At 43.8% G+C, this 23,766-nt stretch overlaps 1 protein-coding gene across 1 annotated transcript; it reads left to right on the top strand.

Annotated features, from left to right (window-relative positions):
- Positions 1 to 225: 225 nt before the first annotated feature.
- Positions 226 to 23,068, top strand: TARS1 (threonyl-tRNA synthetase 1). Its single transcript, XM_070411769.1, has 19 exons — positions 226 to 400; positions 3,938 to 4,018; positions 4,661 to 4,851; positions 6,876 to 6,999; positions 8,224 to 8,345; positions 9,088 to 9,205; positions 9,465 to 9,529; positions 9,613 to 9,691; positions 10,479 to 10,625; positions 11,961 to 12,059; positions 13,325 to 13,491; positions 14,578 to 14,740; positions 15,101 to 15,238; positions 15,586 to 15,663; positions 15,818 to 15,918; positions 16,097 to 16,201; positions 17,697 to 17,769; positions 19,391 to 19,505; positions 20,205 to 23,068. The coding sequence occupies exons 1-19, from the start codon at positions 344 to 346 to the stop codon at positions 20,351 to 20,353; spliced, it is 2,172 nt and encodes a 723-aa protein (XP_070267870.1). The 5' UTR covers positions 226 to 343; the 3' UTR covers positions 20,354 to 23,068.
- Positions 23,069 to 23,766: the final 698 nt, after the last annotated feature.

Consider the following 23,766-nt stretch of genomic DNA (forward strand, 5'->3'; position numbering starts at 1 on the left):
GCGCACGCGCACTGTGGCCTCGGCTCCGGAAAGGGTGCAGTCGGGGCTAAGGAAGGGGGAGTGCGGGTCCCTCTCCTCTTCCCACGCCGCACTGATTTCCTAGGCCCGCCCCCAACAAGCTTTTCCATTGGTTTAGAGTTGGGAGATCCCGCCTCTCCCCCTTGCTGATTGGCTGCCCGCTAGGAGGCGGGGTTTGGGCGCTGGTGGATTGCATCAGCGGGTCCTTCCAGGCTAGTGGCTGTGGCGCCGTGATCCCGAGAGCCGCAGCGCCCTTCAGGCCTCCTCCTGCTCCTCTGCCCCCGGCCGTCGCTTTTGAATTCCGTCCTCTCTTCCCGGTTCGCCGATGTCCGAGGAGAAGGCCAGCAGCCCTTCAGGGAAGATGGAAGGCGAGGAGAAGCCGGTGAGTGGGGTCGGGAGCCCGGGCGGGGGCTCCTCTCGGTGCCCAGCGGCCCCCCGGGGAGTGGGGGCGGAGGAGGCAGCGGCCGGGGTGTGTGGGACGGAGGAACCGAGGGGGGCGGCGGATAAGCCAGGGCCCCGTTAGGGGCGGAATCGTCCATTCATTAAGCTGGCGGGCTTGCAGGGCTCCTCCGCTCCATCCTCTCGGCTGGTGAGGGAACTGGGATCTGGAGCGAGCGGCTCAGAACCGCACATCTGACTGGAAATCGAGACAGTTCCGGGCCCCCGGCCTGGTGATTTCCCTTCACCTGCGGCGAGAGGAGCATTGCAGAGCCTCCTTGAGCCCTGAGACCCCATTCAGGGCAGAAGCCTCTGGGTTAAGGAAGAGAAACCGGGTTCCCGAGGTCTGACCCGCCTGGGTGGGTGATCAATGGTGGAGGCCGATGACCTGACCCCCTGGACAAGTTTCACACTTGCCCTGCCTGGGCCGCAGGCGACCTTATCTCATTCACACCCCTGATCGTCTCACCTTTGAACTTTACCTTTGTGTCGTCCCTTGCTTAGGAACATCTCCCTCCCGGGTCACTTGCATGCCACCGGGTCTGGGTGTTGTGTGTGTGTGTGTGTGTGTGTGTGTGTGTGTTTAGTATTTATTTTTTTTTTACGATTAACAAATAAACGAGAAGTATTTATTCTGCATGCCGGGCCATACACCCAGGCAGGGGACTAGGACCCAGCCTGGGGTGCGAACGGCAGGGACACAGCCGTTCTGCTGAGGAGTTACCGAAGCGGGTGCCTAGTTCTGCGTGGGGAGGCTCTCGAATTGAGTGTGAAGAATGAGTGTAAGTTCCCCCAGGTCAACCAGAAAGGGCAGGGCTTTCCAGGGAAAGGCAGGGAAAGCAGTGAAAAGGCGGCCGAATGAATGAAGAATGAATGAATGAATGAATGAATGAATGGTGTGTGGGGTTGCTTTGCTTACAAGAGAGATGCTGAAGGAGGAGCCGCAGCCGTCGGAGGGATCTTAGGCAGCCGATGGTTGGAATGGTTTCCTGCAAGTGAAGGTTTCTAAGCAGGGAAGTGACAGGTGAACTGTAGTCTTGAAGATCACGCTGGCATTGCGGTGGGAGGTGCGTGGGGAAGAGGTGAGGCCACACACAGGGGGCGGCTGCACTGGTCCACGTGCGAGGTGAGGCGTTGAGCTAAAGGAGACGCAACCCAGCTTCAAAGCCACAATTTTTTCATCAGTAACACGAGGACGTCCCTAACTCAGGGTTTGGTTGGGGAAAATGCATGTGCGTGCATTCTAAACGATGTAAATTAAATTAAAAGTAGTAAATGGTGTCTGTTCATACACCTTTTCCCGTCTATAGTCTATATTGTTTTCACTTAAAATGGTATCTTTACTTTTTAATTAATAGTCTGTAGTCCAGTGTTCTGTGCCCATAAATATTCTGCTGTGCCATTCTTAATTGGAGGCCTGGCTAGTAAATGTATGATTTCTCCCTTCTGTAATAATAATTGCTAATGTTGATTGAGTACCAACTATGGGGTCTGGCACTGATTACATGCATGAACTCATTCAGTCCTCAAAATAAGATGAGAGAGAGCAGCCAAAATGCCCAGCTGTTAAATGGATAAGTGAACAATGAAAGGAAGGAAGTACCGAAACGGAATGTGGAATGTTTATTTTCTCCAGATAAGTTCTCCGTGAATGGAATGTTACTTGACAATAAAAAGGAAGGAAGTATTGAAGCGAAACTTGGATGGCCTTGAAACCATTATGCTAAGTGAAACAAACCAGTCTCAAAAGACCACATATTATGAAATGTTTAGAATGTGGAAAACTGTAGAGACAACGCAGGTTCGTGGTTGTCAGGTGCTGGGGAAGGGGGATGCGATAGGGACAGAGAGTAACTACTGATGGGTGAGGGTTTCTTCTGGGCTGATGAGAATGTTCTAAATTGATTGTGGTGGTAGTTGCACAACTGTGAACACACTGAAAACCATTGAATTGTATACTTTATGTTGGTGAATGATAGGAAAGTATCTCAAAAAAACACAGTTATCCCCTGAGGGTCATAAGCATACAAAATTATAATAGAGTCCCGTTCACATCCCTAGCTCTACCCGCAAAACTTCCTCACCACTGATGATCGCAACTCCTTAGAGTTGGCCACTGTCAACACCTGGATACATATCTTTCCTGCCACTCATAGGTTGTGTGAACCTGGAAGAATTGTCTAACTTTTCCAACTAATTTATCTGTAAAATGGGAATAATAATAACAATAATAGCCGTCTCACAGGGTGGCCGTGAAAATCAGATGTGATTGTGGAAGAACTTGGTACATGGCGACATTTTGGGTAGTGCTGTTTGCCTTAGGGTGTTTCTGAGGTGACAGTGATGTAAGTGATGCATTTCTGAGAAAATCCTCTCACCGTATCCCATCCTGTCATTCAGGCTTTCTCAACCTCAACACTGTTGACATTGTGTGGACTGGATACTTCTTTGTTGCTGTCTGTGCATCGTTGGATGCTTGGCAACACCCCTGGCCTCTACCTCCTAGATGACAATTGCACACACACACACACCCCCCCCCCAAGTCATGACAACCAAAAACGCCTGCAGACATTGTCAGATGTCCGCTGGGGCGCACATGGCTTCTGGTTGAGAGCCACTGGTGTAGACCTGCTCTGCAGCTGGCTGCCTCTTTGCATAGGACTTCCTATCAAACTTTCTGTGACTCCGTGTGCTTCTAATTGAAGTCCACATTCCTTAGGGTAACTTTTAGGGTTTGCTCTGTCTGAGCCCTAGTTTGTCTTAACATGTAATTTGTTAAAACAGTCCTGCCTTAGTCAGCCTTAGTCTGTCTGTCCCTCTCACTCTCTCGCTCTGTCACTGTCTCTTTTTAATATTTCCGACAATGAATGTGTGTACACCTAGAACACATGTCCTCCGTTCCCGAGATCCGGCCTGTTGTCCTAGCTTATTCTACATCGAATCACAGTATTGCAACTGTGTTCTTTCCCCCCTCGCGGGGTTTTTCACACATGCATGCCTTCGTTTTCCTGGAGAGATTACATTTGCACATGGCAGGGATTGGTCTCAGTTTTGCATCTTCCGCAGGGTTTAACAGACTACCATGAGCGCAGAGGCTCTTAGTACGTGTGGAATGAATGGATACATATCACACGGATTTCCCCCCTGAGAGTGTTACTGAATAGATCTCATGCTTGTTTGTGGCTACATGTTTAGTATATGTCCAGGCAAACCTGCAGCCAGAGTCATGGGAACAGGCAAAATACATAAAATGTGAAGACTTGGACATTATCTCTGCCTTTTAGGACTTGTCTTCATTTAAGTTGCTCACTTCCCTTTTACAGTGGTCCATAGTGCTCGGATTTTCTAGTCTTTCAAAATCAGACTTTCACTCTTTAAAAAACAGATGCTAACATAGCATCCTCTAAACTCTTCTGGGGGCAGCATGAAGGGGTGTCACATTAGACTGAAATATGAAACCTTTTCTTTTTTGCTCCTCTAGGTGGGTGCCGGCCAGGAGAGGCACAAGGAAGACGGCAAGAAGAAGAACAAAGAAGGGTCTGGAGATGGAGGGCGAGCGGAGGTAGGTGTTCAGGATTGTCATCAGGTCTGACAGGTGGCAGAGCGCTGTCTCAGACGTGTCCTGTGTCTGATCCTCAGGGCTTACATGGGACTGGCAGGCCGACTCGATGGAAATTTCAGGGAGAAGAATTAGGAAAGCGTGGGAGAGGAAGAAGGACTTGCAGCTATTTGTTATTGAAAAAGGAAAGCAACTGAAATATAATTGTAAAGCAATCTGTGGGATGAGATATGAAAACCAGATGTTGAAGGGGAGAGACTTGGTGTCCGAGCTTCTCCCGAGTGCAATAGAAACCAAGAAAGCCCACGTCCTTGACCTCCTTCCCACTCTTTCCACCTGGACCGGCCAGTGGGTTTGGTTTTGAGCCAGACAAACTGCCTGTCAAGTAGAGGGCGTATGCTTCCGTTTCCCATGCTCCAACTAAAGGCGCGGCCTTTTCTGAAAAGGAAAGCAAGCACGTACTGATTATTTAAATATCAGTGCAATCTGTTATTTTAGAGTTGATTTTGAAGGTCATTTGGTGATGCAATTTCTCCATTGTTGCATACTGATATTGTAGCAATGGGTATTAAAATTCAGGCTCCTACCAGTCCAGGCCCTTTTTCTCTACATTCTACAATATCCTCTTCCTTTGTTGTCTTGCAGTTGAATCCTTGGCCTGAATATATTAACACGCGTCTTGAGATGTACAATAAACTAAAAGCAGAACACGACGCCATTCTGGCAGAAAAAGCAGCAAAAGAGAGCAAGCCCATCACAGTCACTCTGCCGGATGGTAAGCAGGTGGCCGCGGAGTCCTGGAAAACCACGCCTTACCAGATCGCGTGTGGCATCAGGTACCGGCCGCACCTGTCCTCATCTTCTGCTGTTTGTAATTAAACTTAAATGTATTTTGCCAGGTTTTATCCTCAAAACATCTTTATGTTACTGTATTTTTAATGTTTAATTCACATTATTTGGGATTTTTTCAAAATCTAGAGGATGTAGAGCTTTATAGTCAAGATTCAAAGTTAATTTCTTAGAGGCTCTAGTTTGGTTTTATCTTATGAAGGATTTTATATGATTAGTTCTTCTACCTTGATCAAACATGTCACAAAAATCAAGTAGATAAGGTTTCACAATCTATTTTGATTTAAATGTCTCGGTTTTAAACTTAAATGAAGGTTGATCATCTCACAGGGGAAAGTTAGGAAACTATTATTCAACATGAGAAAATGTACTAATTTTATAAATCTAAAGGAGGGCCATGCCCGGTCTTAAAACTGAACACTTTTATCGGGTTGGGAAGAGGTAACAGAATCAGATGCATACTCTGTAATAGAGTAGTGGTTTCTTAATCTGATATGATTTGGGGCTCAATAGTTGGGTCAGTTTCCATGTGAGATTATAAATAATTGGATAGACCTTTAAATATCAGTGCAATCTGTCATTTTAGAGGTGATTTTGAAGGTCATTTGGTGATGCAGTTTCTCCATTGTTGCACGCTGATATTGTAGCAATGGGTATTAAAATTCAGGCTTCCATCAGTGCAGGCACTTTTTCTCTACATTCTACAATATCCTCCTCCATTGTAAAATAGTTTTTTGAGAATTGCCAAATTTTACATTGAATCACATGAGACCTTGATGAGCTTTAGAGCTGGGGTTCAGTCATGCTCTGCAAGTGAGGGTGCTTGAAGACATTTTTCCACAAGTCCAGACTAACTTCTTTTTCTGTGAAAAATTATAGCACCAGTAACAGGCTGTTTAAAGGTTCTGATGATTAGGAATGAATATGAAAGGGAAGCATGCTCCATTCGCTTCAAAAGGGTTTTCTTTGAAGTGTTGTTTTGTTCTCGGTCTTGAAGTATGGATTATTTTGTTTCTTCTTTGGAAAATCGAAATGATCCAGTATGGTCCATGTGAGGTTATTTAGCATTGACTCTCAAGAAATTCCGTTACAGATTTCAAACAGTAGGTAGAGCAGAGAAGTTATTTAGTACCCCTGGCCCCTTTTGCTGTTGGAATCTAAGTAGCTTGGCTTTGTGGAGAACTTCTTTGGAGAAAGTAAAAAATAAACTAGACTACTGAAAAGTTTCATTGTTTGTTTATTAGAGTGGCTGTGTCTGTTTAAATAAGTATTAAATGTCATAAAATAGTGTTCTGAATTTTCAGGATCTTGTAGTTAATTTTTAGGTACATTGGCACATTTTTGGAGTTTGTTGCTTTTTCCATTTTATTTCAGAAAGATATATATATATATTTTTTATATAGTGGTATAGTATAGAATAGTATAATATAGTACATATCCTTCTATTTAATAAAAGGCTAATATGCAAATCGACCTAACAGTGGAATGACCGGTCGCTATGATGCGCACTGACCACCAGGGGGTAGATGCTCAACACAGGAGCTGCCCCCTGGTGGTCAGTGTGCTCCCACAGGGGGAGCGCTGCTCAGCCAAAAGCTGGGCTCACGGCTGGCGAGTGCAGTGGTGGTGGTGCTAAGGATGTCCGACTGCTGGCTCAGGCCCGCTCAAATTTCATGCACCAGGCCACTAGTAGTAGTATAGTATACTAGAGGCTTGGTGCACAGATTCGTGCACCAGTAGGGTCCCTCGGCCAGGCCTGCACCCTCTCGCAATCCAGGACCCCTCGGTGGATGTCGGACTACCAGTTTTGGCCCAATCCCCGCAGGAGATTCATCAGTCTGTTCCATGTTTCCATGCCTGTACGTCGAACGTCCGCCCCCTGGTGGTCAGTGCACGTCGTAGCTACCAGTCAAATGGTCGTTCCGTCGCTTAGGCTTTTATATATATAGATAGATAGATAGATAGATGTGTATGTATATTATATAGTGTTTATTTTCCTGTTCTTGTTAAGTCAAGGCCTGGCTGACAACACTGTTATTGCGAAAGTGAATAAAGCTGTCTGGGACCTAGACCGTCCTCTGGAGGAAGATTGTACCTTGGAGCTTCTCAAGTTCGAGGATGAGGAAGCTCAGGCTGTAAGTTTTTACTCCGTGTTCATTACATTTCAGGATGGTGATTCTCATTTGCATTGTTTTCCAGCTCATTACCACTGCCAGCAGGTGACGAAAATTTATTGATGTCTCATCATATTCGAAGTCTTCATTTTTGTCTTTCACTAAGGGAATATAATAAAAGTGCTTGCTTTATGAAATCAAGAGGTGAAATTGAATAAATTTATTTTCACTACTAGATAATAAAATGAGGGCATATTTATGGAAATTCTATTAAAATTTTATTAGAAATTGATTAAGCAAGTAAAACTTGCTTTCTACACTGTCAATCAACACTTAAGCAAGATGTATGTACATATTTAATAAATAAATTGGAACATTACCTAAAGTACTTACATTGGGAAGTTGATTTCCATTTTTTCCTCATCTCTAAGTGCATATCTGCTGAAAGTACGATAAAACCAACTTGCATATGATGGCAAGGTTTTCTCCTTGTTTCTTCATGATGGTATACATATAAAGGGAAGTAAAATGTGTTGTTTTAGTTTGTTTCATTGACGATGGTTTACTTATGTCGGTGAATCAATAGTTTTCAAAGGTATTCTGGATTCCTTAAGCTTTTAAAGAGAATTTTAAAAATCATTTGGGTACCTTACTGTTAAATCTTAAAAACGTTGATTTGGACACAGTCTGACTCATCTGAATGACCACCTTAAAGCCAAGTACTGCCATTAGCATTTAGTGTTCACTGTTTGTCCTTGTACTCTCTAGTGGTATTGTAGGATCGAGTTGTACCACCCTAGTTGTTTGGGGCCAGTAAGAAAAAGGCAGATAAAATTCTAAATGATGCTCCACAGCCAAGCAAAGGCAGAACACGCACGTGGCTGGGTGGGCACACTGCCTCAGACGGCCTGGGCCCGTGCAGTCCAGAAGGCAGTCACAGGGTGAGTGGTGATTGTTTCCAGGGAACAAAATCCACCCATGTAATTAATGAGGCTAATTTGAATTGAATTAGTTTGAAAACAAACTAGGTAATTTCTCAGGTAGAAATATACTTTAGCAATTAGCATCCTTTTAAATTATTTTGGCTTTGTATAGAATCACACTGCAGTTTATAGATTTGTAAATTTAGATTTTTCTTTCTGGGTTTATTTATAATAAATTCTATATATCTCTTTCAGATGACCATATTAACTTATAACACATATGCCCGGTCTCAGACCTTCTCATTTTTCTTTGAATTTTCAGGTATATTGGCACTCAAGTGCCCATATAATGGGTGAAGCTATGGAAAGAGTCTATGGAGGATGTTTATGTTATGGTCCACCAATAGAAAGTGGGTTCTATTATGACATGTACCTTGAGGAAGGGTAAGTTATATCATTGGATAAAGAGAAATGAAATCTGAATTACCATGAGTCCATACATTATTTTTAAATTGTTCTCAGTAAAGGAGGAATAATATAATGCTTGTTGCTTCGTGGTCACCAAGCATTCCCACTGTTAAAACTTGAAGTGTGGCCCTGACCAGTTTGGCTCAGTGGATAGAGCGTCGGCCTGTGGACTGAAGGGTCCCAGGTTCGATTCTGGTCAAGGGCATGTACCTTGGTATCCGGCACATCCCCAGTAGGGGGTGTGCAGGAGGCAGCTGATTGATGTTTCTCTCTCATCGATGTTTCTAACTCTCTATCCCTCTCCTTTCCTCTCTGTAAAAAATCAACAAAATATATTTAAAAAAAAACTTAAAGTGTGTAGTAACTTACAGAGGTGTAGAGACTTTCGTGAGAGCTTTGTTCTAGGTCGATGGAGGCAGGGCCTAAGGTACCCTGGGAAATAACTGAAGCCGGTCCTCTCTCCTTTAACCTGCTATAGAGTGGAGGGGGGAATCACTAGTGGGGACAATCTCCAGGATGACCAAGGCAGGAGCCATTGGAAATATCAGTTATTAAAATAATTTATGCAAAATGTTTTGTTTACAATTCTGATACATGATGCAAGAGTCTACTTTTTTATATTAAATCCCTTGAAGTGTTCAAAAGAAACATCCCCCTCGCCCCTCTGTGGTGTGAGTAGAATGGAGTGGAAATAATTTTATACTTTCTTCTGTTCCAGGGGTGTGTCCAGCAATGATTTCTCGTCTTTAGAGACTTTATGTAAGAAAATCATTAAGGAAAAACAAGCTTTTGAAAGGTTGGAAGTTAAGAAGGAAACTTTACTGGAAATGTTTAAGGTACATCAACCGTAACATGTGGCACCTACTCTTCTATCACTCATTAGTGTTATTTGAAGTCATTACTCTTGGGTTTAGTGTACTAAGTTGAAACCTACTCTGTTCCTTAGAAAATTTAACTATGTTTTCAAAATTTGAAACATGAACATATTTATAAACATGCAGTGCTTTGATAAGATGTATTTCGAGTTCTATGTTAGCTGTAGTATTTAGAGGTAAAAAAGGATAGTTTTAAAAATATAATTTTTGCTATTTTCAGTACAACAAGTTCAAATGTCGGATATTGAATGAAAAAGTGAATACTCCAACTACCACCGTCTATAGGTGAGACTGTCAGATGTCATGAAATACAATTGTGTGCATGTCATTGTAAGCCTTTATTAAAATTCCTTTCATTTTACCTTTAGGTGTGGCCCCTTGATAGATCTCTGCCGGGGTCCTCATGTCAGACACACTGGCAAAATTAAGACTTTGAAAATACACAAAGTAAGCAATACAGCCCAAGAGGCTCTCTCCATGTAAATATATCTGTGTTGGATGGCTAGATATTTAAACTTCCGTTGATTTCTCTTCCTATTTGCTTTTGGGCGGATTTTTTCTCATGCTCTCTCCTGCCTGTGCTACTATATGTCATTAGGCATTTTTAGCAGAAATTCTCTGAAGTGGTGGCTGACCAGCCACCCACCACCAGAGCACATGGGGGTGGAGTTGAGGGATTCACAAAATCACGCAGTTATGGGCCATCATGAAGCTTCCAGGCTCACGGCAGGAGCATGTGCTTTTGTTCTTTGTGTGTCTAAGGTAGTAATTACCCAAGTGGTTCTTGCTAACCTAGCTAGTCCTGCCAGTCTCTACTAGTTCAGAAACACTTTATGGGCGATGATTAAAATGCACTGTAAATCGTAAGCATAATTGAGTCATTTCAAGATTTTTTTTGTTGCCTTATTTTCCATTTTTGCTTACTCATGCATTAAAAGATGCCCTTGCAGTCAGTCATGTTCGTGGAGTTGTGGTTTGAGGGGGTGTGGCGGGTGGGTTTTCTGAGGGAACCGAACAGCCAGCTCTGTGCTGCCGGGTGAACCCAGCTGTTTAGCTCTGCCCCAGAGCCACTGTGGGATGTCTCACTAGGTGTGAACTTTTTGTGACTTTTCTTGTATAAGGGTTACTATGAATTTGATTCATAAGGTGCCTATGGGAACTAACATCTAACTCTTAAAATAAGTGAGATATTGACAAATGTGAATATTGTTTCACGGTTGATCCTTGTTTTCAGAATTCCTCCACATACTGGGAGGGGAAAGCAGACATGGAGACTCTCCAAAGGATTTATGGCATTTCATTCCCAGACCCTAAGTTGTTGAAAGAGTGGGAGAAGTTCCAAGAGGAAGCCAAAAACCGAGATCATAGGAAAATTGGGAGGGTATGTTAAAAAGGAACAATAATGTGTCTAGACTGCATTTATTTTCATTTGAAATTCAGCTGTGTTAGGTATTTAACTGTATTAAGGATTTCCCTTTGAAGAAATGCTATAGCTTTCAAGTATTACTGTACTGTGTCCTATATAAGCCATAAGTAACTTCCTGATTGTCCACATTATCTTTCTAGAGTGTGCTCAGTACTGCACAAAAATTCATTGTAACTGTTCCTTTTATTGAGGACAAATGCTGATGACCCACAGTTTTCAGTAAAAGAAGCATAGCAGTGCCTCATAAGCTGAGAGATACTTTGGAAATTCACCTGGTCTTACTGACTTATTTACTTAAAAATTATTTTATTGACTTCAGAGAGGAAGGGAGAGAGGGAGAGAGGGAGAGAGAGAGAGAGAGAGAGAGAGAGAGAGAGAGAGAATCATTGATCAGCTGCTTCCTGCACGCCCCCTACTGGGGATTGAGCCCACAACCCAGGCATGTGCCCTTGACCGGAATCGAAGCTGGGACCCTTCAGTCCACAGGCTGATCCTCTGTCCACTGAGCCTAACCGGCCAGAGCACCTGTGACTACTTGTAAAGATGTGGAAACTGAGTTCTAGAGAGAGTCATATACTTGTTGCCCAAGCTGATGCAGCAAGTCAGCGCTGGATTCCAGGTGCATTGCCTTTATCCCTCTGCCCTGAATGTTTTCAAACTGGAAGTTAGGTGTCAGGTGAAAACATTTCTTTCTGAAATTGTGTTCACTCTGTGCCAGGCGTCCTTGGTTGGTGGGGTAGGAAGCCTGAGCAGGAGGCAGCATCCATTGCCACGCTCACCTGACTTCCTGAGGTCCGTCCAGCTGTAAAGAAGCCGCAGGGACTGGTGCGGCACCTCCCGGAAAAGTTTGGGCCTCGGGGGTGGAGGGGGTGCCATTCACCATGACCCAGAATCAGCCAGCTTTTCTGTTTCATTGTCAGTGTCTTTTTCCCAGACTCCTAACTGCCACTCCTACTTAAAAAAAAAAAATAAAGCAAATTTTAAAACAGGCAGATCTTAGAGCTTTAAGGAATTTAAAACCATGTGAGCCCTCTCTAGATAGAAGAGAACTAGACCCTTGTTCCATGTCATCTTTGGTACATTTGACTGGGTTCAGGAATGTAACAGGCAGGGAACTAAGTTGTAAATTAACCACAAATCTGTACCATTAAATTGCACGTCCGAGATGGGCGCATGTTTTCTTTGCATTGGGAGCGGCCCAGAGGAAAGCAGGAGACATCAGGACCGTATTCTCAGGAACAGTGACGTCACATGTACAGCAGTGAGCATTCTTTGTTGTCTTCTTTGCAGGACCAGGAACTGTATTTCTTCCATGAACTCAGCCCTGGGAGCTGCTTCTTCCTGCCGAAGGGAGCGCACATTTATAATACGCTGATCGAGTTCCTCCGGGTAAACCCTACTCGTCATTTTCTTCTGTAGCTTTAGGACATGCGCCGATTTTATTAAACAGGGTCTGCTAAAACGAAAGATAATCTTGTATTTTAAAAGAAAAATGTAATGGAATGAATTTAAGAACTTTTTTTCCTAATGCGTGGTAATGTCCATAGACATGGATGTGCACACAGAAGCCAGTGACCGCACTGGAACTAGGACTTGTCACCCTTTGCACAGGGGCTCTTTGTGCTCTTTGACCATTTATATTTCCCTTGAGAAAGCAGGTTAGTCTTTACCTTGCTTTTTGTCTTTGTAAATTATGAAGTGCTGAACGCATCCTATATAATCAGAGAGGAATATGCTAATTAGCTATTACACCCTGAGGCGTAACGACCAAGCGCATCATGACCAGATCACGGATCAGCAGGAGGGTGGGCCAGCGAGGTACAAGTGGGCTGTGGAGAGCTACAGGAGGGGGCAGGGCAGCAAGCTATTGGGGGAGGAGGTAAGAGGGGAGGGGGGCAAGCGGAGAGCTACAGGAGGGGGCAGGGAAGCAAGGTTTGGGGTGAGGGGTAAGAGGGGAGGGGGGCAAGTGGAGAGCTACAGGAGGGTGACAGCGACCTGCTGGCGCATGGATTCATGCGCAGGGCTACTAGTATGTTTATAAAGAATAGTACCACCAACATCCGTATACTCACCACCTAATCTAACACACATTTGCATTAGGTTCTGTTTGAAGTAAAGTAATACTCACAGTGAGGGGCACGAGCTCCCCTGTGGGCTTTGTGAAGCATTCCTGCCTTTCCCAGAAGAAGCTGGTCTGGAAGGCAGCGTGGATCCTTTCTGTCCATGTTGTCCACCCACCCCATCCATACGTATCCTCAGTGGTTTGTGTACTTCAGATTTGCATACAGGAAGGCTCATTGTGTATCAGTCAGTTTGATTTTTTTAAGATACATGCAGATCCCGCTTACTGCCACTTGTTACATATGACTCCATCCTAGAACTACCGCAGTATGTCCGTCCCTTTATCGGCGGGCACGGACGTAATTTCTGATTTTCCCATGTTACTGTTGTGCTGCAATAGCATCATTTTGACAAGCCTCCTTATGGGGCAGGTGTAAGAGTTTCCTCTCTGGTGTATACCTCCAAGTGGAATTTCTAGATCATAGCATATGTGCATCTTAAACTGCGCTAGAGGGTAGGAAATTTAAATTCTTCCTCCCACCAGAAGTACGAGCACTAATTTCTAGACACATGTTCTGTTTGTTCTCTAACAGAGTGAATATAGGAAACGAGGATTCCAGGAGGTGGTCACCCCAAACATCTTCAACAGCCGGCTGTGGATGACCTCGGGCCACTGGGAGCACTACAGCGACAACATGTTCTCCTTCGAGGTGGAGAAGGAGCAGTTCGCTCTGAAGCCCATGAACTGCCCGGGACACTGGTATTCAGCAGCCTCGAGTTTCATTTAATCCTAGATTGCTTTTCTTCCTTTGGAAGGATTTTTCTTAAAAACAAATGATGTGATCAGAACAGTATTTAAATGCAGCATTAGTGTGGTGGTTTAATTTCTTCTATGCCTGATTTGGTCCTCAGATCTGTAGACATTGAAGAATAGCAGTGAATGGGCAGAATATAAAGTGTTTTTTGTTTTTTCTTTTATTTATTTATTTTTAAAATATATTTTTACTGATTTCAGAGAGGAAGGGAGAGGGAGAGAAAGATGGAAACATCAATGATGAGAGAGAATCACTGATCGGCTGCTTCCTGCATGCCCCCTACTAGGGATCGAGCCCACAACCTGGGCATGTGCCCTTGACCGGAATCAAACCTGGGACCCTTCAGTCTGCAGGCTGACGCTCTATCCACTGAGCCAAACCAGCTAGGGCTGTTTTTTCTTTTAAAGAAACATGTTCTATCAAAACCTAGTGCTAGTGAATTAACATCCTTAGGAAATCTTTGCCTTGGGGCTCTTCCTCTTTCTACCCATGAAAGGTGGATGAACAGCTTGGGGGAAACTAGGGAGACTGTGGCTCCAGGCAGCTCAGCGCGCACAGCTCCTCGTAGCGGTGCTGGAGGGCAGGGGGAGAGAGGCATGCCCATGGGAACTGGTTGTGGTCCAGGAGACCAGCGAGTTCCTTCTGCAGAGGGTCTGAGCACTTCTGGGAAGGACAAGAAAGCACGGACTTCAGTTTCCAGAGTGACACGTGATTTGTAGGCAGCTGAGTCTGTTTTATCTTTAAATAGGGCCTTAAAGGCCGTCCCCAAATTAAGGGAATGAGCACAAGGATGTGACTGCTGACTATGGGAATACGTGTGTCATTCTCCCTCAGTTCCGGGTGCTTGTGTTACAATTATTTGCTGTCACATTCATGCCAGTGCCCACGTTGCTGTGTGCAGCCCAGAACTGGAGAGACGTTGCTTGTCTGAGCCACTTGGAATCCATGGCTTTTTGACAGCCTTTCGTGTACGCTCAGAGAAGCGGTTTATTGTATTAACTGCCAGCGGCTTTTCCTTTTCTCTTTGCCAGCCTCATGTTCGATCATCGCCCGAGGTCCTGGCGAGAGCTGCCTCTGCGGCTCGCCGACTTTGGGGTGCTGCACAGGAACGAGCTGTCGGGGGCGCTCACGGGCCTCACGCGGGTGCGGCGGTTCCAGCAGGACGACGCGCACATATTCTGCGCCATGGAGCAGGTAGGGGTTGGGGGGGGGCGGGGGCGGGAGGGGGTGAAATGCACTGAAGGGAAGGTCAAGGAGGTCACGGAAAATTACCGCCGTGTCATTTTCTTTTTTATAATTTATTTTTATTGTCTAAAGTTTTACATAAGTCTCCTTATGTTATATAAGTCTCCTTAAAGTTTTACATAAGTTTCCCCAATTGACCCCCGCCCCCAGCCATTCCCACCACGGGCAAGCCCCCACCGCCCCAGTGTCTGTGTCCATTAGTTATGCTGATATGCATGCATACAAGTCCTTTGGTTGCTCTCTAACCCCCCTCTCCTGCCATTTGTGTCTGGGTCTGTTCTTGTGCATCTCATTTTCTTTTATTTAAAGATCGAGGAAGAAATCAAAGGCTGTTTGGATTTTCTGCGTACAGTGTACAACATTTTTGGATTTTCTTTTAAACTGAACCTGTCTACTCGGCCGGAAAAATTCCTTGGCGATATTGAAGTCTGGAATCACGCTGAGAAGGTAAGTGGTGTTTTTCAGGCGCTTGAATTCTGGGTGGCTGCAAGTGGCTTCCTCCACCGTGTAAGAAAGCCAGCCTCCTAAGTAGGTAAAAGCGAAAGAAAATTAGAAATGGCTCCTGGGTTAGAGTACGCTCGCTTTTTCCTTTTGCTTTTGGATGTAGAAATGCTTGGACGTGTTTTAGTCATCAAGCTGTAACCTTGCAAGGGGTTGGGGGGTGAGTATATCCAAGTGGACAAAGTGACGAAGCAGAGAATAGTGACCCATGAAAGTAATTATGGAATTTTTAGTCTCAAATTAGACCGGTTGCAGAGGAACAAAGATTAAAGTCAGTGTTGCTTTATCTTTAGCAACTTGAAAACAGCCTGAATGAATTTGGTGAAAAGTGGGAGTTAAACCCTGGCGATGGAGCTTTCTATGGTCCAAAGGTCAGTGCCAAAGTGGATCTGAGTAAGGTGACATTCGTTTTGGGGTGAAGAGATTACTTCAGGTTAAAAAAAGGGAGGGGGAAATCAGCCCTCATAAAACTACCGAGTCAGCTTCACTCTGGACAACACCTCACAGTAAGTCTTTGCTTCTCAGATTGACATTCAGATTAAGGATGCCATTGGGCGCTACCACCAGTGTGCAACCATCCAGCTGGATTTTCAGTTGCCCATCAGATTCAATCTCACGTTTGTGAGGTGAGTTCCTAGTGTCTGTTCTGAACATTCTTCAAGGACATAGAACGGAGTGTGTGTGTGTGTGTTTGTACATACGTACATATAAAATAAAGGTATGTGTGTGTATATATATATATATATATATATACATACTAGTACATATAAAATAAAGGAAAACAAATTATTTTTTCCTTTCTAGCCATGATGGAGATGATAAGAAAAGGCCAGTGATTATCCATAGAGCCATCTTGGGATCCGTGGAAAGAATGATCGCCATCCTCACTGAGAACTATGGGGGCAAATGGTAATTTTCACACTGTTTCCTTCTGGGCGACAGACACTGGCCGTGAGAAATGTCTGCTGTCCAGTTGAGCATGTGATGGGAAGGGAGAGCGATTGCAGTTAGTCACTTGTAACTATTGACAGATAGTCACTAAATAGGAAGGCAGTACAACTAAAACCCAGATTTTTTAGCTTTAAGAGTACTTATGAGGAATTATTTTTATCTCAGAATTTGATCTGTTGAATGTTACACTTTCTAATTAGGAATTATTATTCAGTAAGAAGCATATTGGCTATTTTGATGGCTTTTCAAGGGATTTGATGAGTCTGTCTGAGTAAACAGAGCAGGCGTTGGCTCCCCATGCTGAGTGTCGCTGACCGTTGTCAGCAAGTAGGTGGACACCCTTTAGAAGCCATGCATTTTCCATTGGGAGTGCGGACTCCAGAACAATCAGCATTTCGTGTCTTGCTTTTCTAAGGTTATGTTTTTGCTGGAAACATATGAGCGCATGACTTTCATTTTACTTTCTAAGCTGTTCTGTCTGGGCCCGCAATTTGTAAAGACGGTTATAAAATCCCCGTTTTGTAGAGCTTGTTGCATTAATTCTGTTGATGCAAAACTTCTGTTAAACTGTTGTAAATCTGTTCTGTCTTATACACTGTAGTTATTTCAGTTGTATTTGTAATTTGGTTAGTTCAGACTTGAAGGGAAGTGTGTCATACTTTTCAGTGAAATAACAATATCTTTCTGTTATATTTCACAAAATCAAATCAAATATGGGAAACATTCTCTATGTGAATCTAGAGAATAGGGGATCCTCAGCTAACTGCTCTGCCAAACCTGCGTTTGGTGGGGAAAACGCACATTTTGGGCAGAATTTAGTGCCCACTCCACCTTTTCCCTGATTAGCCAGACAACTTAAGATACGGAATGACCCAGAGAAACGCTGATGTCTGCAGCATCGGGAAGTTTGACACTGAAATACCCTAAAAGAGAGTTGCAGATGGACCATCTTTTAATAAGTAGTGAGACCCACTCATCTTCCCCAAATGCCCTCAGCAGTCACTGAGAACTGTGTTGCATCCTGCAACATGGAGCTGAATAAACTGAAGACAGTCTGTGTCCCCTTGTGCGGAATAAGTAATCAATCATGCTCGAGCAAAGTCACTTCTTTAATAACATAGCAGTAAGTGTGGTTCTTCAGCAACGTGCCAAGCCCTCTGCATGGGGCGTGGTGGTCTGTTCCTGAGGTAGTGAAGCGTGGGGTGTGGTCCCTGCCCCCCGTCTGCTTTGCCATCTGCTTAGCAAGACAAAACTTAGTTACAGGTTTTTCTTTCTGGGGTTGGCTTTCTGCTCCTTCATCTCCCTTTAGTCTTTATTGGATATTAAAATAAAAGCCATGATTTTAAATGGTCCACACATTTAAAAGGAAAAGATACAAAGGGTAGACTCATAAATGAATGGGCAGTCCTTGTTTAGGAAAACCCACATTAAATATTTTTAATTTCTTCCTAAGGCCCTTCTGGCTGTCTCCTCGCCAGGTAATGGTAGTTCCAGTGGGACCAACGTGTGATGATTATGCCCAAAAGGTAACCCTTAAGTATGACTTCTCTTTAAATTTAACATCTGTTGTTCGGCTTCCAAATCCCATAAGCTGTATCCTTGGTAAATCAAGCTGCCTGTGATGTAGAGAGCTGTTACTATCTTCAGTCTGTGGTAAGCTTAGAGCACATGGGCTCTTTAATGCTTTCCTAGGTGGCTCAGTGATCAGAAGACAGGTTGGGTAGTTGTTTCGTGCACTCTTGTTTAGTGGTTCGTGTTAGCAAGTAGGGAATGCCTCAGTATGATGTGCAAATTCAAATGCATAATGCAGTTGAAGTTACTTTTTGACCCAAAGTGTAGTTTTGCTTCATGTTCAATGCAAATTTCTTCATTTATTTGAAACCTTTTCCCATATTAATGGCATGCCAGACCAATGTTTTGCCCTACTGGCCAAACAGCTACCTCACTAACAGATACAAAAATATCCGTTCATTCTTCACACCTTAAAGACTATGACAGTCTGTTTTGTTACAGCAACAATTCTTTATCAAGAAATGTTAAATGATCAAGAGTTGTGTTATTAAAAAGCATTGTTTCAGAATTGCAAATTAAAAGTAATAAAATAGTTAAAAGAGACAAAAATCTAAATATCATTGAATGGTCTTATAACATCGAAATCGTGTTTCTAGACCATCAAAATAAATTGCACTCAGGTCTCAGCTGTCTTTAAGAAATAAATGAACATTAAACCAGCTAATAAGCAAACCATTCAGACAAACTGTATTCCTGTGACTGCACCACAGTAGTGTAGTTATAAATGATGAAAGCCACCTGTGTTCTATGGCTGATTCATTGTTTTTATCTTATGTGCATTATGAAAGCTCACTCAGCAGGAAAATGTTCCTACTCATTTCTCAGCTGGAAGCAGTACTGACCTCCCCCACTCTGGGGGTAGAGTGGCATTGGAATTAGGTGGGGGTAGGTTTTTATTTTGTGTGTTTTTTTTCCATTATATTGACTGATTTTAGAGAGGAAGGGAGAAGGAGAGAAACATTGATGTTAGAGAAAAACATCAATTGGTGTATGGGACACTGCCCAGGGCTAAGCTTTATTTTAATCAAAAAGGAAATCACGGTTGAGGGGAAAAAAAATCACTTTTTAATATTTCTCGAGCCTGATACTTTCTTTTTATTAAGGTACTAGAGTCCCAGTGCAAGAATTCATGCACGGGTGGGGTCCCTCAGCCTGGCTGGTGATCAGGGCGGATCGGGGCTGTCTCACCCAGTCCCGATCGGGCCAATCGGGGCTGGCTGGCCGGGGCGAGGGACCGCGGGAGGTTGGCTGGCCACAGGAGGTTGGCTGGCCATGGGAGGTTGGCTGTGCGAGCGCACTGACTACCAGGGGCAGCTCCTGCATTGAGCGTCTGCCCCCTGGTGGTCAGTGCGCATCATAGCAACTGGTCGACTGGTCATTCAGTCACTTAGGCTTTTATATATATAGATTCTTATAGACTTCTATTTAATTAGGTCATTATATACACAAAATTATTGAAGAACTAATTTTTAATGCTTACGTGATTTTCCAAATTACAAGTTACATAAAGTCATTTAAGATCAAAATATAATTCTAATTTTGGATCTGAAGAATTCCGTGTCTCTGTTTAAATAGGTGCGGCAACAATTCCATGATGCTAAATTCATGGTGGACATCGACCTGGATCCGGGCTGTACATTAAATAAGAAGATCAGAAATGCACAGTTAGCACAATATAACTTCATCCTGGGTAAGAAAGGAACTTAGCCAAAGACAAGCTGCACAACCTGGGAAAATTCTGAAATCTTGAGATTTAGCTTGAGAGGATTATAGTCATCAGTTTAGTTCCTTTTAATCCTGATTCTTAAACTATTAAGTTTGTTCAGTTGACATAAGAAAGGAAAACTATGGTGTGAAAACGAATAATTTGTACAGCACTGTAAAAGTTTTCTCCCCTTAACCTTTTATTTCTTCTCACGGTCAGTTTTTATTAAGTCAGCTGGACTAAGTGACTCAATAAGCACAGCAGTGTTGCCATTGCAGAGTGGGTTTGTTTTTTTAATGAATAAATTTTAAATCAGTTGCCTAACTGTGCATGGTCACCTGCACATTTAAAAAAATATATGGATTTATTGATTTTTTTAGAGAGAGGAAGGGAGAGGGAGAAAAAGATGGAAACATTGACCAGAGAGAATCGTTAATCGGCTGCCTCCTGCACGCCCCTACTGGGGATCAAGCCTGCAACCCGTTTAAGTGCCCTGACCAGGAATCGAACCGTGAACCTCCTGGTTCATAGGTTGATGCTCAACCACTGAGCCACACTGGCCGGGCTCGCCTGTACATTTTAATCAGAAGAAGCTACTGGGTGGCTTTTGGTCCTGGGGTCCTTTCTGTTCGAATGCCCAATGAGAACGCTGCCACCTAAGGATCCTTACTGTCTTTTGTTTAGTTGTCGGTGAAAAAGAGAAAGCCAGCGGCACTGTGAACATCCGCACGAGAGATAACAAGGTTCACGGGGAACGCACTGTTGCTGAGACCGTGGCGCGGCTGCAGCAGCTGCAGCAGGCCCGCAGCAAGCAGGCCGAGGAGGAGTTCTAAGGACGGCCCGACGGGCCCAGCGGGAGAGGAGCGGCGTGTCCGTGGTGCTCATTCACTGTGCTCTGGAAAGCCTTGATTTGTCCTGAACTTGGAATGTGTGGCAGAGTCTGCGTAGGTGACTGCAGGGGAGGAACCTGTTTTGACCTAGACAGGTTTTAGATAGTGTGTATCTGCTGGAGATAATTAAAAGAGACTCATTTAAATGATTTTATTCATTAATTACCTGAGCACTGGAAATAGATAACAAGGAATGCTTTAGTGTGATGAGGGAGAACATTTTTTTTTTAATTTAATGCAATGGAAAAATAAGTTTTCAAATTTGATTCGGGTAAAAGAAAGATTATAATTGGATTATGGCATAAAAATAAAAACTTTAACTGGTGTAAATTTCAAGACTTCTGACCTTCACATACCTCCTCCCCGGAACAGATTGATGATTCAAGATTAATCTTTAATGTTCTATAGCAAACCTGTCAGGTGGGTGGAGGGGAGCGGGTCTGCAGTGTGTGTGGTCCGAAGCTGGGCCAGGAGCGAGCGCCTGCTTCCCGGTGGCAGAATGGCATCTTTTAGGGGCACCTCTCTTACTCAGCTTCTTTTTGGACATAAACCTTTTAAACAATTGAAGCCAACCATGGGTCTAATGGAGATTATTTGCACAGATTTTTAAGATACATTCGGCAAAGGAATATATGTTTATGGCACACTGTTTTGGGCCATTCAGTCCCTTGTTAATACAAATTCCCAATTCTCTCTCTCAGGATAATTTTTGAATTTTGCTATCAGTGAATGAGTGAGAGAACACCACAAAATAAGGAATTCCTTATGTAGATAGATATGAATCTCTAATGTAATCACTTTGAAAAGGCAACATCTTGGCAGTTTCTAATATCCCAATAGGGTGTTTGCAAGGGTCACTGAAAAGCAAAGCCAATTTCCATAGATTACCCCTCACTCTAACACAGGAGATAGGATCTTAATCAGGGGTTTTTGGAAATTCTGTAATAAAGCCTTGCTTCTAAGACGTAGTCTTTGATAGGTTTGTAATTACTTTTTATATATGTCTTGAGGGAAGCAATATTTCAACCAAGTCACACTACTAACATCAAGAGCATCTAGTGGGAATCATTTTAAACTATATTTTGTTTTTATCTCTTTAATCTAAAATTCACAGTATCTTAGTTTCGATTTTTCTTCAGTTTTAAAAATTTCATATTACATATTTAATTTGTAGTCCAAACACCTACTATGGTTTTAACTTTTGGTATAACAAATGTGTAACATGGATTTTTCTTACCTATTTTATACTAAAAGCAAGGACTGGCTTATACAATGTATTAACAGTGTACTTGAGATCATTGCAGAAGCTTCATAAATCCTTCAGAACTTTAAAGATGCAAAAGTTATTAAAGCCTAGGTTGGCAGAGCCGCGAACAGGAGAATCCTCTCTGTAGCAGGCCCTTAGCCTAGTCCTTCCCGGGAAACCTCAGGGAACCACCCAGAAGGGCTCTTACAATCTGCAGGCGGCTTGTCCCGTCAAAGCTCTCTTCTCTGTGGCCTGTTGTGTTTGCTTTTCAGTCCCTTTCCTGGAAGCCAGTGGCTGTCCTAGTTACTGACTCACTCACCTGTTCTGTTCAGGTTTACGACATAACAATGGAAAGACTCCCAACTGCTAAGCCTCTGAGCATCTAGTCTACTGAGAGTCATCTTGGTAAATATACTGGGTCTATTTGAGAACAATGACAAAAAGTTGCAACCTCTGTGTGATAAATTCTGTAAAGATGGATTTTGTGAAGAAATAGGTGCCCCAAACAAAGTAGGCACCAAAATGTATAAAACAGGTCAGGAGGATGGAGCAGTGGGTTAGCAGTAGAGGGGAGCGACAAGGGTGGAGGACCCAGAACAGTGACCTGAGGTCACATTTGAAGCCCCGGTCACCATGTGCCCCGTGACCCCTTGCTTCACCTTTACTACAGCGATGGGCACCTGCCGGGGCACCGGGACTGCTGGGCCAGCGCTTTTCAAGGTCACGGGTGTAGAGGTGGGAAATGCAGAGCCTCGTTCTGTAGGTCGGGCCGGGTCTCAGGATTCTGCACCCAGCAAGCTCCGAGTAGGTGCTGAGGAGCACACTGGGGAGAAAGCTCTCATTCCCACTCTGACTTGCCTTCTCTCTCCCGCCTTAAAAAAATCAAAGAGCAATAAAAGGCTCGCAAGAAAAGCAGCCTCTTGTCCGTGTGACCCTGTGGGTACCATCCCCAGGCAGCCGCCTCCCGCCATGCTGGTGTGTGCCTGGAGCCTTGCTGGCGTGTGCCTGGAGCCTTGCTGACGTGTGCCTCTGCTCCAGTTCTTGACTCTCACTGTTAGAGCCGCTGCATCTACTGTGCCAGCAGAGGATGGTTTCAGCCACACCCTCATTTCCCCTCCAGGCTTCCGATGTATCTTAGCTTCCTGTTGGAGCCATACCAGTGTCCTTGTTCTATGTCTGTGAATAGGCTCTAAGTTACTAGTAAGTAGTATCCTATGATTTCTCCTAGTACTTTTTTACTGGACTTAGAAATGATCCCTTTTAAAAAATATTGTAATAGCTATGTACCAGCCAGGGCGGAGAGGGGTACCTGAAATATCACGGGGACCACTCTTGCAGTGTCTGATTGTCTAACCACTATGTTGTACACCTGAAACTAACACAGAATAATATCGAATGTGCACTATAATTGGGGGAAAAAAGGAAAATTGTATGTTATATGTTTTTCATCACAATAAAAAATAAAATATTTTCTTTGACTATCTGCCTTGAATACTCTTATACCTTGCATTACAGTCCTTCCAAAAGTCAAGTCTCCCCCTCCCCTGCTTTATTTAGATCCTATTGACAGGCAGTCTGTGTAAGTTTAAGGTGTTCAGTGCGATGGTTTCAAGGTTTGTGAGCACCCTCATCCCTCACATAATTTCCATCCATAGGTCAAACCTGGCAGACAGTTCTCTGTTGCAGTTGCCTTCTAAGACAAATCCCTTCTGGAACCTTCTGTCTCCTGGGCCCGAAGGAGCACTCACCATTAGCCTTCTCCTCCCTCCTGTGTTTGGTTCTCTTTCCTGGATCCCACATCTTCCTTTTTCTTGGTTCCCTATTTCATGTTGGTGAACTATTTCCAGTTGCCTTTCAAACACGGTTGCAAGGTATCGAATTGTTGGTTGAAACGTGTTGCTTTCTTTTCTTAGAATTCGGAAGACATTGCCCCCATTTTCCTCTGCCTTTTAGTGTTCCTAAGGAATCTGTTCATTTTGTTTTGTTGTGTTCATTCTCACCTGAGGATATTTTCCCATTGATTTCCGAGAGAGTGGAAAGGAGGGGGAGAGACAGGAAGAAACACTGATTGGTTGTCTCCTGCATGTGCCCGACCAGGGCCAGGATCGAG

Source organism: Myotis yumanensis, unplaced genomic scaffold (assembly GCF_028538775.1).
Source record: "Myotis yumanensis isolate MYYU_CA2020_CCGP unplaced genomic scaffold, mMyoYum1.0.hap1 SCAF_4, whole genome shotgun sequence".
Taxonomy (NCBI): domain Eukaryota; kingdom Metazoa; phylum Chordata; class Mammalia; order Chiroptera; family Vespertilionidae; genus Myotis; species Myotis yumanensis.

Excerpts from the sequence above, each read along its gene's own strand:
- TARS1 (XM_070411769.1), top strand. The coding sequence starts at position 344 with ATGTCCGAGGAGAAGGCCAGCAGCCCTTCAGGGAAGATGGAAGGCGAG. Across the intron at positions 401-3,937 it reads TGGAAGGCGAGGAGAAGCCG|GTGGGTGCCGGCCAGGAGAG; the intron begins GTGAGTGGGGTC and ends TTGCTCCTCTAG. Across the intron at positions 9,530-9,612 it reads CCAACTACCACCGTCTATAG|GTGTGGCCCCTTGATAGATC; the intron begins GTGAGACTGTCA and ends TTTTACCTTTAG.